This window comes from Sceloporus undulatus, chromosome 1 (assembly GCF_019175285.1).
Source record: "Sceloporus undulatus isolate JIND9_A2432 ecotype Alabama chromosome 1, SceUnd_v1.1, whole genome shotgun sequence".
NCBI classification, from domain to species: Eukaryota; Metazoa; Chordata; class Lepidosauria; order Squamata; family Phrynosomatidae; genus Sceloporus; species Sceloporus undulatus.
Genome location: NC_056522.1, coordinates 82,378,724 through 82,396,675, shown reverse-complemented (window position 1 = coordinate 82,396,675; position 17,952 = coordinate 82,378,724). Strand labels below are relative to the sequence as shown.

Genomic DNA, 17,952 nt, shown 5'->3' with positions numbered 1-17,952 from the left:
AGTGTGTACTGTAGTTAGGACTAATAACAGGATTCAGATCAGTGTCTGTTTATTGGGGATAGGGACAAAATGTAATTTTGAGGGTAACACTTTTAGCTTTGTGAAAGAGAAATAAAATAAAATGTATATATTCCACATTAGTACTCCAGTTCTAAACACAGTTCATCCAAAATAAGTTCTATTGATTTTGATGTACTTAACATTCAAGTACATACACTTGGACTGCAGACTTATTTTAATTTCTGGTTCATGATTCAGCTTTTTCAAAGAAGTGTTGCTCTTCAGCATTTCATGGACCCTTCATTTTCTGATTTATTCATTTTTAAAAGCTAAATTTGGTTTGATTTAAACTTTTGAAGGATAGCAGAAGAGCTGACACCAGCACTTTTGCACCATGCTTGCCCAATCGTATAGCATTGCAGTGATGTAATGGCAGTCCACTGTCGTCCACAACATTAAGAAAGTAGCAGGAAACTTATAATGACCAGAATCATTTTCATGAAATATGCCAACATAAGAGGAATTATAATTGCAGAAATACTGTTTTTGGCATTCTGCAAACAGCTACTGATTGGCTGGGACATGTACTAGGAAAGCTACATGGAGGTATCAGCTGGCTAGCAATCATCACCCCTCTAGAGCTCCACCAACACTGAATAGGATCTCAGCCATATTGTGCTCTTGCGTTTGGGCCATATTGGAGACCACAGACATCACATTATGCTGTCTAAAGGCTGCATCCACACTGCAGAAATAATCTAGGTTGAAAACAATTTAACTGCCATAGTTCAATGCTATGAAATTCTAGGAATTGTCGTTCTCTGATATTTAGTCTTCTCTGTCAGAGTGCTCTGGTGTTACAACAAACCACAGTTCCCAAAATTCAATAGCATTGGGCTTCAGCAGTTAAAGTGGTGTGGGCCTGGTTTATTTCTGTAGTGTGGATGCAGCCAAAGTTAAGAATAAGCAGCTAGAGGAAGAATTTCCTTGGGCAATGGTCACATATGGTAGCTCTGCGGCTTTTGGAAGAGACAGGATGACACAAATGAATAGAACTAGGGCCTTAGCTGGAAGATAAGTGGGTACTATAAAGTGAGGCATATTAAATATTTAATTTAAAGAACTTGGAAAGAAGCATGAAAACATCTAGGTAAAATAAAAGGTAAAGGTTTTCCCTTGAAATTTCTATTCATAATAACTCACTGTAGGGGGCGGTGCTCATCTCTGTTACTAAGCCAAAGAGCCAGGGTTGTCTGAAGACAACTCTGTGATCATGTGGCCCACTTAACTGCATGGAATGCTGTTACCTTTCCACCAAAGTGGGACCGATTTATCTACTTGCACTTTTACATGCTTTCAAACTGCTAGGTTAGCAGAATCTGGGACTAGTGATGGGAGCTCACCTCATCATGCAGCACTTGGGCCTTGAAGTGCCAACCTTTCAACCTTATGATAATCAGAATTGACATCTTAACCACTAAACCACCGCAACTAGTAGATGAAAGCATCTAAAGAAATGAAATTTGTAAGCAAAATGTGGCCTACTTTTCCCAGTCTCAGTTCTGTGTTTTGTTTACAGCTCTTGTACCAAATCGATTTCAGAATGGAAGCAAAAGGAGTGACTCCTATTCCTGTTGCAATGCATACACTGATTTGATACTGAAACACGTCTGTTGCTGCAGCTCCAAAGGGGCCATCTACAGCTAGCCTGTAATGAGATATAGAGAAATATTAGTTTGTAAAAATCAGTATGTTCTTTTTGATGAGTTTATGTGTGTGCGAATTTGATTTCTGTTGCATTTATGAACTATTTCTTGATAACATGTAGACTAATTGTTGTAGATAAGCAGAAGAATGGTGGGAAATCAGTGTTTAAAACAAACAAACAAATACATAGCAAAACATGAAGCACCTTCACTTTCTCAAATATGGATTCAATTGTATCCGTTGCTAACAGGAGGGGCATATTTTCAGTGAGTTTTGAAATTAAGAGCTTGTTTATCACAGAACAAGAGCACAGGAGGGCCCTATGAATGAGGTATCTGGCCATTTACTTAAGAATTTTAATGCAATTTTAAGCATTTTGGAAATCAGATTAGTCACTTAATTGCATGGCCACATTTAGTGAGAGCATTTGCATATTCAATTATGATTTATTTTTAAAAATCTTGATTTTTAAGGTCTTTTTTCTATTGCAAATCAAAGTACAGAAGAACTGATCTAATTTTAAAATGTTTTTAATCAATTTGAAAACTTTTTGCTACATGAGTGAGGAATGAAAAATGCAAAGGTGATGAGACACATTAGCATTTAATGCTATAAACCAGGGGTAGGCAATCTTTTTGAGCCGGGGGCCGGGTTGCTGTCCCTCGGACAACTGGGGGGCCGAAGCCAAAAAATAAATAATTAAATATTTTTTTTTAAAAAAAATTAAATATATAAATAAACCAGGACAAATGTAGGACAAAATTTTCAAATGGAAGACACTTTTTTTTAAAAAAATGGAGGACACGCGAAAAAATTTGCTGATTTTTAAAAAAATGTTAATATAAATGCATGTTTCTGAGGCTTCTATAGACAATTGCCCCCCAAAGGCCCCAGCGGCAATCGGCGGCAGGACCGGGCTGGGGCCGGTCCCAAGGCCTCGCCGGGCCGCATCCGGCCTGCGGGCCGCAGGTTGCCTACCCCTGCTATAAACATATGAAGATGTCCGAGTTAAAGAGGATTTCATATGAAAACTAGTTAATAGTTTTAGCAGCTGTTGATGTTTTATTGATTGATGTTTATGGTGTGTTTTATTGATTGTATATTGTTGAATTTTTATATGCTGTTACCCGCCTTGATTGTTGGAAAGACGGGCTACAAATAAAATTTTATTATTATATTATTATAGTTGGTGTGGATATAGGATTGTCAAGTGAAATCAGGGACAGAGCTACTGTGTCACTAATGGTTGAGTAGAAGAGAGATATGTCTTCTACACATGTCACACAAACAGCACCTGCTGCAATTTCCTCATTTACACAATCATCACAGGGACAGAAGTCCTGTACCTGATTTCATCTGGAAATTTGCTGTGGATATGGATGTATACATCCATAAAAGCATCAGAACTGAACTTGTTACATATGCCTTTTTGATGAAAACATGGATCAACATTCCAAACTGGAAGCACCGACCAGGTGGTTTCAGCATTTGACCTGGGCCAGCTCATGGTATTTTGTTGCCTGTTAGGAAGGACAAGATGATGCCTTCCCATTGTATGTGCATAAGCCAACCAGACATTCAGAGGAACATTACTTTAATAGTATAATGGGGCAACATCTTCCATTACACCAGTGGATATCAGGCTAACTGGGAGAAGACTACATGGCTTCCAAAGCTCTGTCACTCCCATTCTCACTCTGCCACTCCCTACCTTCTAGCACCTGAAGCTGAGATGACTGCCTCATTCTGCCTATTGACAGTTCAACCCTGCTTCTCACTTGTACAAAACTAGTGCTATTTGTTCTCTAATGGCATCCTGAAATCCTCTATTCCTTTCCTGTAGGTTATTTTGAAGAGAAGATCTTGTCCCTGAATCAGTGGGTTAAACTGATTTACTAGCATAATCTCACAAGATTGAAAATACAGGATATATTTTGATTCTATCTAGATTAGAGCAATTCAGCAAAAAGAACAAAAAACAAAAACAAGGAGCATAGTTTGCAAAATATATGTATTTTTGGATATGCTGGTAGGGGAAATCTGTAATCCAAAAATAACTTTTCCAAGTTCTGAAAAAGTTAAATACAGTTAACCATATATTTTTAAAAAAACTATCTTCTACCAATTCATTATGGCCAATTCGGGCCAACTCCATCTAGACCAGTATTTGCTATTCTGATTGTCAGCATTCTCCAGGCTCTAAATACAAAAATACAATATTGTACTTTGCCATATGGCCAACATGGCAACCCATGGATATGCTTTGATGATCTGAGGCAATAATCTTGCCCATTTCCTGTGATCTGGTCTTTTTAACAACAAATGTTAGGGACTGAACCTGTTAAGCACACGGTCTACTTCTGAGCTATAGGCCCGGAACAGATGGGCCTTTGAGGTGCTTTCGTCATGTGCGAAGGTTGCCTGGTGGGCGGAGCGCAACGTATAACAATGACGCCGCAGCTGGGCTGCCCCCAGACAGGGCAGCGCAGCTGCGATGTCATCGCAACCTCCCTCATGCTTTGCGGCGTCGCAGCGACGCCGCAAAGAGGAGCCACTTCCAGGCACTCCCTTTTTGCTCCGCAGGGGTGCCGTGCAATTTGGTTGCTGTGGAGCAAAGAGAGACACTGGGGAGGCGCCTCTTTCTGGTGGTGTGTACCCCGCCATAGTTCCTACTCCTACACTTAAGACCTGCTCATTTCAACATTATTTAAGCAGCTTTATCTGTCTTGAGATTACATCCCAATTTAGATGTGTCCCTAGGTCAAGATGATATATGAACAGCTGTCAGTGATGTTTCAGCAGGCTTTAAAATATATCAGCTTTGTGCACAGGACAAACAGCTGTAGAGACATAACCTAACTTGTTAAAATCAATTAAGTTAGGGCTAAAACACACTGAAGGAAATAATCCAGTTTGAGATCGCTTTAACTGCCCTGACTCAGTGCTAAGGAATCCTGGGAATTGTAATTTGTTTTGGCACCAGAACTCTCAGAAAGAGAAGGCCAAATGTGTCACAAAACTTCAATTCCCTAAATTCCCTAGCAATGAGCCAGGGCCATTAAAGTGGTCACAAACTGAGTTATTTCTGCAGTGTGTTTTGGCCCTTAGATTTTTTCCCCCTTAACAAATATGGGAAACTGTTATTTTTCCTAAGATCTAGAGCACAGCTTTGGCACAACTTCTGGCCTCTTAAGAGGCATGTGTCATTTAAACAGCATTCCTCCAAAGTGACCCAAAACAGCTTTATTTTGGCCTGTCTGTACGGGCCCTCAGTGTAGAAGTTCAGCTTTCAAAGCTTTGCTAGGATGCATTGGAGAATGAGTAATAAAGTAATAAACCAGCTATAAGAATGGATGGCATTCTCCAGTTTCATTCAGGTAAAAATTTTAGGGCAGACACTTAACTAAGATGGCATTTTAACATAAACCTAAATGTTCTTCCTTCTAATGTAACAAGTTAGATGTTATAGCTTATTAATGATAACCTGAACTCAATTTGCTGACCCTTTTCTACTGACTTTCTTGTCTTCGAGCGACTGTGTAAAAATAGGATGTTGAATTTCTTTACAACTCAGTGTCATTAACCTGTAAACCCTCTCGTCTACCTTTATTTTTTAAACATATTCTTTAATGAAGTTTATTTCCATTTATACATATGTTAAAACTTGACAATAGAAACTAATAATGGAAAAAGAGATAACATCAGCTAAATTCTTGCGGTGATAACAAAACAAGGTGATACGTAATACATTGGCTTATTGATTCCCTCGTATCGCGTTCAGTTCCTTGCCTATTTTTCATATGACATATGTCCAAAATCAAAAATAATAACATTTTGTGGAATATCAGATATTTCCAGGAAAACCTTGATAGTTTACCTATCTGTTTTTATGTTAATGTCTCTCGTTACAATTCTAGTCTTTGTCTTTTCCTCTAGGTATCTTGACTACCCAAAGTCCATTATAACTTCTATTCTGTCTCCCAGGTAATGTTGCTTCTTATAACAGTTCTTGATTTATATTACATTTCTTAAACCAATATTTTTCTATTGTATCCCAATCCTTTAATTTCTTTTCCTTATTTTTATTGTTAATCAACATTGTTAATTTGTCTAGCTCTTTCATTTCCAACACTTTCTGAAACCAATCATCTATCGTGGGTATAACTTTTTTCTTCCAATTTCTTGCCAAGAGTACTCTAGCAGCCGTAGTCAAATAAACAAAAATTCTCAAAATTTATTCTCTATAGAAGCACCCAGATGTCATATTCCTCTACCTTTATAAGGCTTGCCTTGTCTCAGATGTTCTGTTAAATTGTGAGCATTGTTTCATAACAGTTACAATGGAAAAAGAATGCTAATAAGTGAGGAAGAAATTGTCATGGAACAACAGAAAATGTAGAAAGGTATGCTTTCAGATTAGTAATAATCTATTTTTTGTCTTTTATTCTCAGAGTATGTACAGGCATTGTAGCATACATAAACCTTTCTGATTTTCAAATATTCCTCTGCCTGACTGAAGCATAATGGCAAGCACAGATAAACAGAAGTAAATGCTACAGACTGCAGACATATTCTCAGTGCTTGAATGTTGGGGTTCAAAGGGACATACTCGCAATTATGATAGAATTATCTTTTGTATCCTCTGTACAGATTTTATAAAGTGGCAGGGACAAACACTTCAGGGACTTTTGTGCTGCAGTTTTAAACAGATGCTTAACTTTCCCTTTGAAAACTGTGCAACATCAAAGTGTTTAACTTTGGCTGGATCATGTCCACATCAAATTATATGGAGAAATCTTTTCACAGCAACATAATTTAAGTAGCCTTTCTGAAAGAAAACATTAAAGTAAGATATGTTTTTCCTTCTACCAGTTAACACTGTGTATTTTATTACATCTATAATTATAATTTATACCCTGTTTTGGTATGCAAAAAAGCTTCACAAATCTTATGTTAATCAAAAGCAAAATGACATGCCTGCAGCTCTGCAATTAATTGTCAAACCTTGGCAGTTTCCAGGGATCCTTGAAGGTTTTTTCCTCTGCTCCAAAGGCACTGAAAAGGGCCTCTGTCCAATCCCCAACTGACCTTATATGTACACTGAAAAAGTCATCTTCAGGGGCTGAAGTGAGAGTAAAAGGATGCCATTCCAACTGTGATATAGCAGGGCACTGGAGAAAGATATACTGACCAGCTTCCATTTTAAAGCTACGTTTTTTCATATGAAGCTCTAGAACTCGAGAAGAATGAGACACCACCTAAGCAACAAATAACACAGGATACTTGTGTTCATTCACACTTCATGCAAAAATACATACATATTCAGGTGAAGGCTGATTTCTTTACAAAGGCTTTGTCTTAAAGAAGGAGTTCTGAGCCACTTTTAAGACTACACAATTAATTTCAGTGAAAGCTTTCATGGGATTTATTACATCAGCCCACTGAGTTGCTGGTGTCATGCTTTGCCTCCAGGAGCTAGGCATGTCTTCTGAGTCTAAAGATGAGGCTGAGAGCCAGGGAACATGCCAGGACTACAGCCACTCCAGCAGCCTCTGGAGATAAGCCTGCAGCCAGTACCAAGTTCCCAGGAGCAATGTTTTTCTCCACCTGAACCAAAATTACCAGTGTCTACTTCCACAGAGAGACACCGGGAAAAAGACAACCTTGTTTTCTGTGGTTAGGTAGGATGCAGGCTGTTAACATGGATCACCTGCAAGATCCAGATGGGCTATACATATCCCAGCACCTCCCTTGGCCCACCATGGTTGACAGCTAACTTTTATGCTCAGGAAATGCCTTCCTGCTGGTTTGGCCGATTGACTGGAATTTTTCTCAAATGTGAACTACACTTTTTGGATTTTCCCTTTGAATAGGGTTGCCATAATTCTCTACTATAAACCGGAACAAAATGTAGGACAAAATTTAGAACAAAATGTAGGACAATTGTAGGATAAAATTTAGCCCCAAATGTAGGACATTTAAGAAAAATGGAGGACCTTAAATATCCTACATTTTGGGCTAGATTTTGTCCTCCATTTTGTCCCGGTTTATAGTAGAGAATTATGGCAACCCTACCTTTGAACCTACAGTATTAGACTGACTGAAGCCTTGTTGTGAACTGGGACTAGATTATACAACCACTGCTTTTACTACCAATGACTTCGTGAGACAAGTTCCCTTTCTCTCTCCCTCTCAATGCTTGAAAATGCTGAGACTCTGGACTGAGGGTTTGGCTAGCCTCCCAAGGGCAAAACAGGACAGCTGCAATTACATTGTTGAAGCAAAGGGAAACATACTGTTTTGAAAACAATTGTTATCTTAGGCCCCTTACAGAAAGGCCAAAATAAAGCTGCTTTAGGTCACTTTGGAGGTAAGCTGTTTAAATGATGCATACGTCCTAAGAGTCCAGAAGCCACGCCAAAGCCATGCTCCAGTCCTCACTTCTCAGCAGTTGTGCTATTATGCTGCTTTGGAGTTGCACTTGCTCTTATGTACTGCCTTGCTAACCATACCTTGCAGGGTTCCTACTTGAGGATAGCAAGGTGGGAGAGGGAGAGGACGAGAATCGTAGTTGCTCACTCCATATAGTGCCGGAATATAGCAACTGCAGTGGAAGGGACCTATGACACTACTTCCTATGGAAAAACAGTGATAGTGCTATTGATGGGTTTTCCCCATAGTTGAAAAAGTATGCTTCAGCAATGATTGAAATGCAAAGCAACTACATGAGACACTATATTTTGCAATGAATAGCAGCCAAAGACATTATCCAACTATAATTCCAATATACTATCCTTGTGTGATAAAGTCCATGTCAGATTTAAATGGGCTGAAGTGGACAAAAGCTTGTGGGGATATAAACTGATACAAATTTTAAATGGTTTTAATTCTGTTGATTATTTAATACCCCTTTAATCTTAATTTTGTATGTTTTACCTGTGTGTGTTTCATTATACTCTCTGCCTGGAGTCTCAGCCTGGGTGAAGGGCAAAATATAAATTAAAGGATGGATGAATGGAAAAATTGATCAGTCTTAAAGTACACAGAAAACCTTTCTTCCTTTCTTCCCTCATTTTATACATGAACAAATTGGTATGCTTATTTCTGCAGGATTTCATTGTGATTTGAGCTATAATTATTTTATCGATCTTATTTATCTACTCTTATTGTTATGTAATTCAGCATCATTCCTGGTTCTTATTATTTAATGACTGTATTATTATAGTATTTTTTATTTTTTAAAAAATTACTATTTATATATTGTACAGTGCGTCCTCGCCTTACGCGGGGGATCCGTTCCGGATCCCTCCGCGTAAGGCGAATTCCGCCTATGCTCGAGCCCCATTGGAAACAATGGGGCTCATGCGCGGTGGTGTGGCGGCGCGGGCGCGCGCAGGGCGCAACAGGCGTGTGCGCCCATTCAATTGAATGAGGCGCGCCGCCCCTTCTACCCCACGCGCGCGCTGTGGCTTGAGCGTGTATGCTCAAGGCCGCGTATGCCGAGCGCGCGTAAGGCGAGGACGCACTGTATATGCATATATCTCCTTATCAGTCATAAACAATGCTTATTCTAAAAATGCAAAATGTACAAAAGGCTATTCATAAGACAGGAGGGATGTGGTGGCTTAGTGATTAAGATGCCAATTCTGACAGTTGGAAGGTTGGCAGTTGAAGGCCTGAGAGCTGCATGATTGGGTGAACTCCTGTCACTAGTCCCAGCTTCTGCCAACGTAGCAGTTCAAAAGCATGCAAATGCAGTAGATAAATAGGTATCACTTTGGTGGGAAGGTAACAGCATTCAGTGCAGTCATGCTGGCCACCTGACCACCAGAGCAGTCAGCTTCATAATGGAGATGAGCACCACACTCTACAGTTGGTTATGATTCATGTCAAGGAACTATCTTTAACTTTATTCCTAAGACACTTTCAGTATGAATATCTTGAAGTGTATCAGTTATCTGGGCAATTGGGAACATTGGAAAGGTTCACTTGTTGAAGTGTAAGTGAATTCTTCTATGTAGTTTTAGTTTTCTTTCTTGTTTGTTCTATGTAGTGGGTGAACTAGATGGAAGGAAATCATTTTTGTTTGTTCGTGGTAACTGAATGTGTAGATATGGGTGTAATTTTTACAGGCAAGTATTTTGTGAGAATTGTGTCCTTTCCCTATCAGTTCTGCAATGTTTTTTTAATGACTATATATTTTTCTTCCCATATAGTAGAGGGGGACCTGAGAGCGAGGAAAGACAGATTCACTTAAAGACATTTATGATTCATGACTTTCAAGATATTACTACTAAGACTTTTTGGGAGCCTCACTCACTGAGACTGCATCTGTATTGCAGAATTAATGCAGTTGGACACTGATTTCACTGCCATGGCTCAGTGCTATGGAATTCTGGGATTTGTAATTTTGTGAGATATTTAGCCTTTTTTTGCCAGGGAGCTCTGGTGCCACAACAAATTACAAATCTAAAGATTCCATTGGATGGCACCATGACAGTTAAAGAAGTGTCAAACTGTATTAATTCTGCAGCAGCTTACAAAGGCGAGCCACCAAAGGGACAGATGCATATTGGAACATACTTTGAATTTTAATAAAGGCAATAAAGTATATACTATTTACACACCTTTGTAATGACAACTTCTTGCTGAAATCTCCAAAACCTGATCATCCTTTCACAGATGTATAATACCACAGGACCTAAGACCCATTTCCATGACTGCTGGGAACAATATGTAGATCATTAAAATTTACAATTTCTGATACAGTCTTCAGCAGTCACAAAATTATAATTGACCATATAACAAAAATTCCCTAACTAAAGGAGATGCTGCTGTCAAACTATTGTTCCATTGGCTCAGAATGTAAGTTTCCATGTCTTTATACTTCAAGCTTTGTAAACTTCCAAGGTAAAGGATGGTGTTGGAAGATGTGGTTCTTCATAGAATCATAGAATCGTAGAGTTGGAATAGACCACAAGGGCCATCCAGTCCAACCCCCTGCCATGCAGGAAATCACAATCAAAGCATCCCCAACAGATGGCCATCCAGCCTCTGTTTGAAGACCTCTAAGGAAGGAGACTCCACTACACTTCGAGGGAGTTTGTTCCACTGTCGAACAGCCCTTACTGTCAGGAAGTTCCCCCTAATGTTGAGGTGGAATCTCTTTTCCTGCAGCTTGCATCCATTGCTCCAGGGCCTAGTCTCTGGAGCAGAATTCAATCAGTAGAGGATACTGAAAAAATTCAGACAAGGTCAACCACCTCCATAACTACTGAAAATCTGAATTACCCTTCTCTTTGAGACTTGCTAGTCAATGCAATAGCTGACCAAGCTGGAAGAATGTATTGATTCTGGAGACTTGATCAGGGCTAACACGCCAAACATATTTGTTGCTGCTCAAAAATGCCAAATGTTCAGGAATAATCTGAGTATGCACTCACTCCATAAACAGTTGATTGGCACTGTTAATTTTGAAAACATTTATTTGTTTGAATTGCTTGCTGATCAACCAGTTAAACTGTACCTGTGTGCTAGGATTCTGCATGCATAACTAATTTGGACTTTTAAGAATCTTTTGAATATATTAGTGATTGATTGCACCTTTAGACTGTCTAATAGCTGGAGTTTCCTGGCTGGTGTAAGGTAAACTTGAAACACAATCTAGAAACAACAAAGAATGATAAACAGTACATGATAAAAACCAACAGACAAAAGTAAACACAATGCAGTCCATAAAACCTAAGTAATATCAGCTGCAAAATTAAACCATATAAAAATATAAAAGAACTGAAAACAGTTTGTTAAATCCCTAGAATAAAATAAAAATGGTTTTATCTGATGTCAAAAAGAACACAACACAGGCACCAGGCACACTTCTCTGAGAACACACACAGATAGGTACCATTACTGGAAAGGCCCTCTTACGGCAACCTACCGTACTTTACATTGCTCTACAAGGCTAACTCCTCTCCATTGACACCCCCTTGTCATGGGGGAGAGGCTTGCATACCCTAATGAAATTGTGAGCTATGCTGGTGGTGGTATAATAGCCACCGGTAGGGCCTCCCATGCCAGACAAGTCACAACCGAAGGGTCTGACCAAGAGCGCCAAAGGGCAGGATGGGCTCTCTAGCCTTATGACAATTATCCTAGGAGAAGGAAAACTCTAATCCCAAACCTGGGCAGATGGTGCTCATCTAACCCTGTAAGGTCAACCATCTAAGAGAAGGAAACTAATCAAACCTATGATCCGAGGACCTTGCCGCCGCCGCCGCCCATGCTTATCAAGGCCTCAGCAGACAAACCTCTGGTTTAAAAGGTGAGGCCAGTTCTGTGCACGCTGCACTCCACCAGAAAAATCCATTGCATAGGCTCGAAGAATACATCCAACTTCTGAAAAAGCCCGGCAGTGATAGGCGAGGGAGGAAAAGGCAGGTGTAAAGATGCACTGGAAGCCGCAGACCCAACCCTGCATGTAGGCGGTTCAGGACTTTGGTCACTTGAAACTGACCCGGGGGATGACAGTCTTGTTTGGCAGCATCCTGAATGACCAAGCAGCTTTTTAAAAGGAGAGCACTGCTTGCTCCATATGGAGAGGGGCCTAGAAAAGGTGGCCTAACGAAAGCTCATCCCCATCTACCCCGTTGGCTAGCCGTGGCCAATGGGCATCTTCTGATGCGGTCAAATAAAGACAAAGAAACAAAGGCACACACCAGCCTCCAAAGGTGCAAATAGACTAACGCTTGCATGCTGGAACATCAGAACCATGCAAGATTCTGCAGATAGTGGACATCCTGAGTGTCCTTCTGCTCTAATAGCCCATGAACTGTCATGACTTAACATTGACATCGCTGCTCTTAGTGAAGTTTGTCTCCATGAAGAAGGCAGCCTTAAAGAATGTGGTGCCGGCTACACACTCTACTGGTCTGGAAAACCACAAACTGAAAAACATCTTTCAGGTGTAGGCTTTATGATCAAAAACTCAATTGCCTCCAAACTCGAAACCTTGCCAACAGGACACTCTGATCGCATTATCTCCCTACGCCTCCCACATGTTGTTCTCTTCAGTATATATGCCCCAACTATGCAAGCCGACCCTGTGGAGAAAGACAAATTCTACTCAGATCTACGCCACCTTATACAAAAAGTCCCTGCAGAGGACAAAATCATTATCCTTGTTGACTTCAATGCCAGAGTAGGAAAGAACTTCAAAGCCTGGAAAGGTATTTTAGGCATGCATGGCGTTGGAAACTAATGATAACGGATGCCTCCTGCTAGAGTTTTGTGCAGAACAGCAGCTGACGATTACAAACACCATCCTTCAGCAGAAAGATAGCTTGAAGACAACGTGGATGCATCTCCGATCCAAACACTGGCACCTCATTGACTATATCCTAGTGCGCCAGAGAAATATTTGCGATGTCCGTCATACCCAAGTGATGCCCAGTGCAGAATGTCAAACAGATCATCGCCTCGTAAGATGTAAACTAAATCTTCATTTTAAGTTTAAACCTAAGAGGGGTGGCATCCTAAAGAGGAGACTCCAAGTCAACAATCTTCAACAAGCTGCCATGAGAGACAACTTCCAGGCAAATTTGCAAAAAAAACCTTGAAGACCATCCTGTAGACTCTTCTCCTACAGCACTTTGGCAACATATCAAAAAACAGCATCCTGCAATCTGCGGAAGAATCCTTAGGATTCTCCCTCAAGAAACATCAAGACTGGTTTGATGAAAACAACCAAGAGATCCAGGAGCTGTTGGCAAAGAAGAGAACTGCTCACCAAGCACACCTCACTCAGCCATTCGCCTCGCATATAGTCAACTCCAACAAAAACTCCGAGACCTTCTGAACAAGTGTTGGATCAACCTAGCAGAAAAGACACAATGTTGTGCAGATCTGGGTGATTCCAGAGGATTTTACGAAACGCTTAAAGCAATGTTTGGACCTACATATCAGGTCCAAAGCTCCCTATACAGTACAGATGGTCAAACACTAATCACAGATAAAGCTTCCATTCTGAACCGATGGGCTGAACATTTCCAAAGCCTCTTTAATGCCAACTGAGTAATCCAAGACTCAGCTATTCAACATATGACACAACAACCAATGAAAAATGAATTGGGCATAGCTCCCACTTTGGAAGAGACCCTTAAGGCTATACAACAGATGAAAAATGGCAAGGCAGCTGGGACTGATGGAATTCCACCTGAAGCTTGGAAACATGGAGGTCATGTACTCCATGCTAAATTCCACGAGCTCCTTGTGAGTTGCTGGGAAAAAGGTGAACTGCCATCAGATCTCCGAGATGCAGTCATTATCACCCTGTATAAGAAAAAAGGAACAAAATCTGATTGCTCAAACTATTGAGGTATAACACTGCTTTCCATCACTGGAAAAATCCTTGCAAGGATACTCCTGAACAGACTAGTTCCTGCTATTGCAGAAGAACTTCTTCCTGAAAACCAATGCAGCTTTAGAGCTAATAGGAGCACTACAGATATGGTGTTTGCCCTTAGACAACTGCAAGAGAAATGTAGAGAGCAGAACAAAAGACTATGTAACATTTGTCGACCTCACCAAAGCCTTTGACACTGAGTTGAAAAGGTCTGTGGCAGATCCTGGAACGACTAGGGTGACCCCCAAATTCCTCAAAATGATTATCCTGCTACATGAAGGCCAGCAAGGTGAAATCAGATATGGCGATGCTCTCTCGGAGCCCTTTCTAATAACTAATGGTGTGAAACAAGGTTGTGTTCTCGCTCCAACTCTCTTTACAGTCTTCTTCAGCATGATGCTCCAAACGGCTACAGCAGATCTCGAAGAAGAAGTCAGCATATATATACGCTACCGTACTGATGGTAGCCTGTTTAACTTAAGCCGCCTGAGGGCCCCCACTAAGACTCTAAACTATCTAGTCTGTGAGCTGCTTTTTGCTGACGATGCTGGCCTTGTTGCTCATACGGAAGCAGCTCTGCAGCGCCTAACATCCTGCTTTGCAACAGCTGCAGAGCTCTTTGGGCTGGAAGTCAGCCTGAAGAAAACGGAAGTTCTCTACCAGCCTGCACCACAGGAACAACACTACCATCTCACGTCACCGTAGGCACATCTGTGCTTAAGTCCATCCAGCAGTTCACCTACCTGGGAAGCATCATCTCCTCAGACACCAAGATTGATAAAGAGATCGATCACAGACTAGCAAAGGCATATGGTGCATTCGGAAGGCTTCACAAAAGAGTCTGGAGTAACATACACTTGAGGCGAAGCACAAAAATCAGTGTGTATAGAGCCATTGTACTGTCTATTCTCCTTTATGGGCCTGAAACCTGGGTCACCTATCGCCAACACCTACGACTCCTCGAATGCTTTCATCAGCGCTGTTTACGCACAATGCTAAATATACACTGGACTGACTATGTGACAAATGTTGCTGTCCTTGAGCAAGCAGGGATCACTAGCATTGAGGCCATGCTATTGAGGACGCAGCTGCACTGGGCAGGACACTATTATTATTATTATTATTATTATTAAACTTTATTTCTAAAGCGCTGTAATTATACACAGCGCTGTACAAAGTCGGTAAAATTAAAGAGAATATAAAAGCCTGCCCAAGGCGTACATTCTAAAATACATGTTTCTAGGATGAAGGACCAACGCCTCACCAAAATAGTATTCTATGGTGAACTCACCACGGGTCAGCATAAGAGGGGCGCCCCAAAGAAGAGATATAAGGACTCCCTGAAAAAAAATCTCAGGCTCGGCCAAATTAATTACCAACAATGGTCCGCCCTGGCCTCGCATCGGGAGGCATGGAGACCCACTATCCACAATGCTGCAGCCTTTTTTGAAAGCTCACACCAAATGAGTCTTGAAGAGAAACGATAACGCAGAAAGAACCACAACCCGGAAACATCACCCTAGGAGACTTTCTGCTGTGCTTTCTGCAACCGGACTTGTTTATCTCCGATTGGCCTTTTTAGTCATCAACGCGATTGTAGAAAGCGCAGGATGAGTCCTTTGTGAATCTTTGTTCGCGAAGTAAATCCAGAGAGACAAGAGAGACAAGGCTAACTGGAGCTGGGTCTTGAATGAGACCTTTATGGTCTAGATAGGTAGACGTGTGTAAAGACAAAGTTTGCTTCACTCTGTTCAGGCTTTAAAGGACTTTAAACCATGCAAAAGTGGAGATTTGGGCAGATAGACTTGGTACTTGATGGATCCTGGGTTTACATTCTTCACTCATTCTTTGGCTCTGATCCAGCAAGGTGACTGATAAACAGAACTATACTTTTGTGCATTAAAGGATGTGGTAGCCTAGTGGTTAAGATGCCAATTCTGATGATTAGAAGATCAGAAGGTTGGCAGTTTGAGGCCTGGGTGCTGCATGAGGGGGTGAGCTCCCATCACTAGTCCCAGCTTCTGCCAACCCAGCAGTTTGAAAGCATGCAAATGCAAGTAGATAAATGTGTACCACTTAAGTGTGAAGGTAACAGTGTTTGGTGCAGTCATGCTGGCCACTTGACCACCAGAGCAGTCTTAGGACAATGCTGGCTCTTCAGCTTAGAATGGAGATAAGCACCACCCCCTACAGTCAGTTATGACCAGACATTCATGTCAAGGGACTACCTTTACCTTTACCTTTGCACATAGTTCCTGTGTGGCCCAAGATGTGTGGCCCAAGATGTGCATGCCTACCATGGCAAAGCCTGAAAAAGGAGCCCTGGTGGTTATATGCCGGTACTTCAGCCATTCACTCGCTCACAGCCACAAGAGTGTGAGTTTGATTCCAGCCAGGGTTTCCAGGGTCGACACAGCCTGGCATCCTTCTGAAGGCACTAAAATGAATACCCAGCTTGTTGAGGGCAATTAGCTTACACAATGTAAACTGCTTAGAGAGTGCTTAAGTGCACTGATAAGCAGTAGATGCCAGCCACAGATGATGGCGAAACATCAGGAATAAACTCTTCTAGAACATGGCCAAATAGCCCAAAAAAAACCTACAAAATAGTATAGAAATGTACTTGCTCTTGGTATAAAGTTAATTTTTTTGGACTAAACCAATAGGTTTTCATTGGCTGGAACATCCTGGGAGCTGTACATATTGCTACTTACTTCTTTCTGTCACACATATTTCCTATGGGATTCTTCATCATTTAAAATGAGATAGCCAGTTGAACACCTCAGCTTTTTCAGTTCAATTAGCAAAGTTTTCTAAGGTAATGCATTGGCCAGAAATTGGCACAAAAAGTTATGCTATGCTGAAATGATTTATTTTTATTTAATTGATTGGGGTGCTTTATTGTCAATAACTACATTTAGCAGATCTATGGCATTAGGTTGCTTAGACCTTCAAGATACTACAGATGATAATTGCACTTCATAGTCATATATACGGATTACCCTATTGATCAAAACTACTTAGCTGACCATATATATTCAACTGATAATTCTATTCAGCTAGAAGTACAAGCTTTAGATAATTAGATATAATGGCAGATGAAGGATTTTTACAAGGTATAAGCATTTATACTGGCATTTAATTTTAGTATCTGAAAAACAGCTCATAATGGCTGGTTTTAGTCAGGAAGAGCTATGAAAAATCTCTTCTTTCTAATATCTGTAGTCTGCAGCCTAGCCATGCCAAAATACTTGGATTTCAGTTTATTTTTAATGTATGTATTTACACCAACAAGAATTATGTTAAGCAATAAAACTGAACACTGAATGAGATTATTTTATATTTAACAATACTACATCAACTATTTACAAAATATCTTTATTGAACTTTTCCTCTAATTCATTAACTCATCCTCTACCATCACATTCCAGATTTTCAAAAGGCACTCCTAATTAAAGTTTTACATTTCCACATGTTTTATTGGGTGTCAATTAATGAAAAAACTCTAGTTTAAATTTATCTATGCCACCATTTTAAAAATACAATCACCCCTTACTATACATGGGCTTGCCATCTACAGACTGGAGCATTCATGGATTCTCTCCATTGGCAGCATGCATGCGTCACTGTGGCAATGTGTTCACATATGTGGCAAGCCACCATTGTAAACAACAGGACTTGAGGTCTTATAGTTTTTGGCATCCACAAGGGGAGGGGTCTGGAATGGAACCCCCACAGATACCAAAGGCCAACTATTTAACCTGATAAAATGATCAAAATAATATAATTGAAAGATTTAAAAATAATTGTATTGTATACAGCATGCTCACAGCAACTGTGGACTT

General features: G+C 40.5%; 1 protein-coding gene across 1 annotated transcript in view; it reads right to left on the bottom strand.

The window, feature by feature from the left end:
- The window catches only part of NOX3 (NADPH oxidase 3), a 40,030-nt gene that overhangs the window by 6,910 nt on the left and 15,168 nt on the right, over window positions 1–17,952 (bottom strand). The window contains exons 8-10 of the mRNA XM_042444866.1: window positions 10,335–10,427; window positions 6,712–6,965; window positions 1,546–1,708 (exon numbers count right to left, since the gene is read on the bottom strand). Coding sequence (XP_042300800.1) covers window positions 1,546–1,708; window positions 6,712–6,965; window positions 10,335–10,427 — 510 coding nt within the window. The remainder of the gene's footprint in view (window positions 1–1,545; window positions 1,709–6,711; window positions 6,966–10,334; window positions 10,428–17,952) is intronic.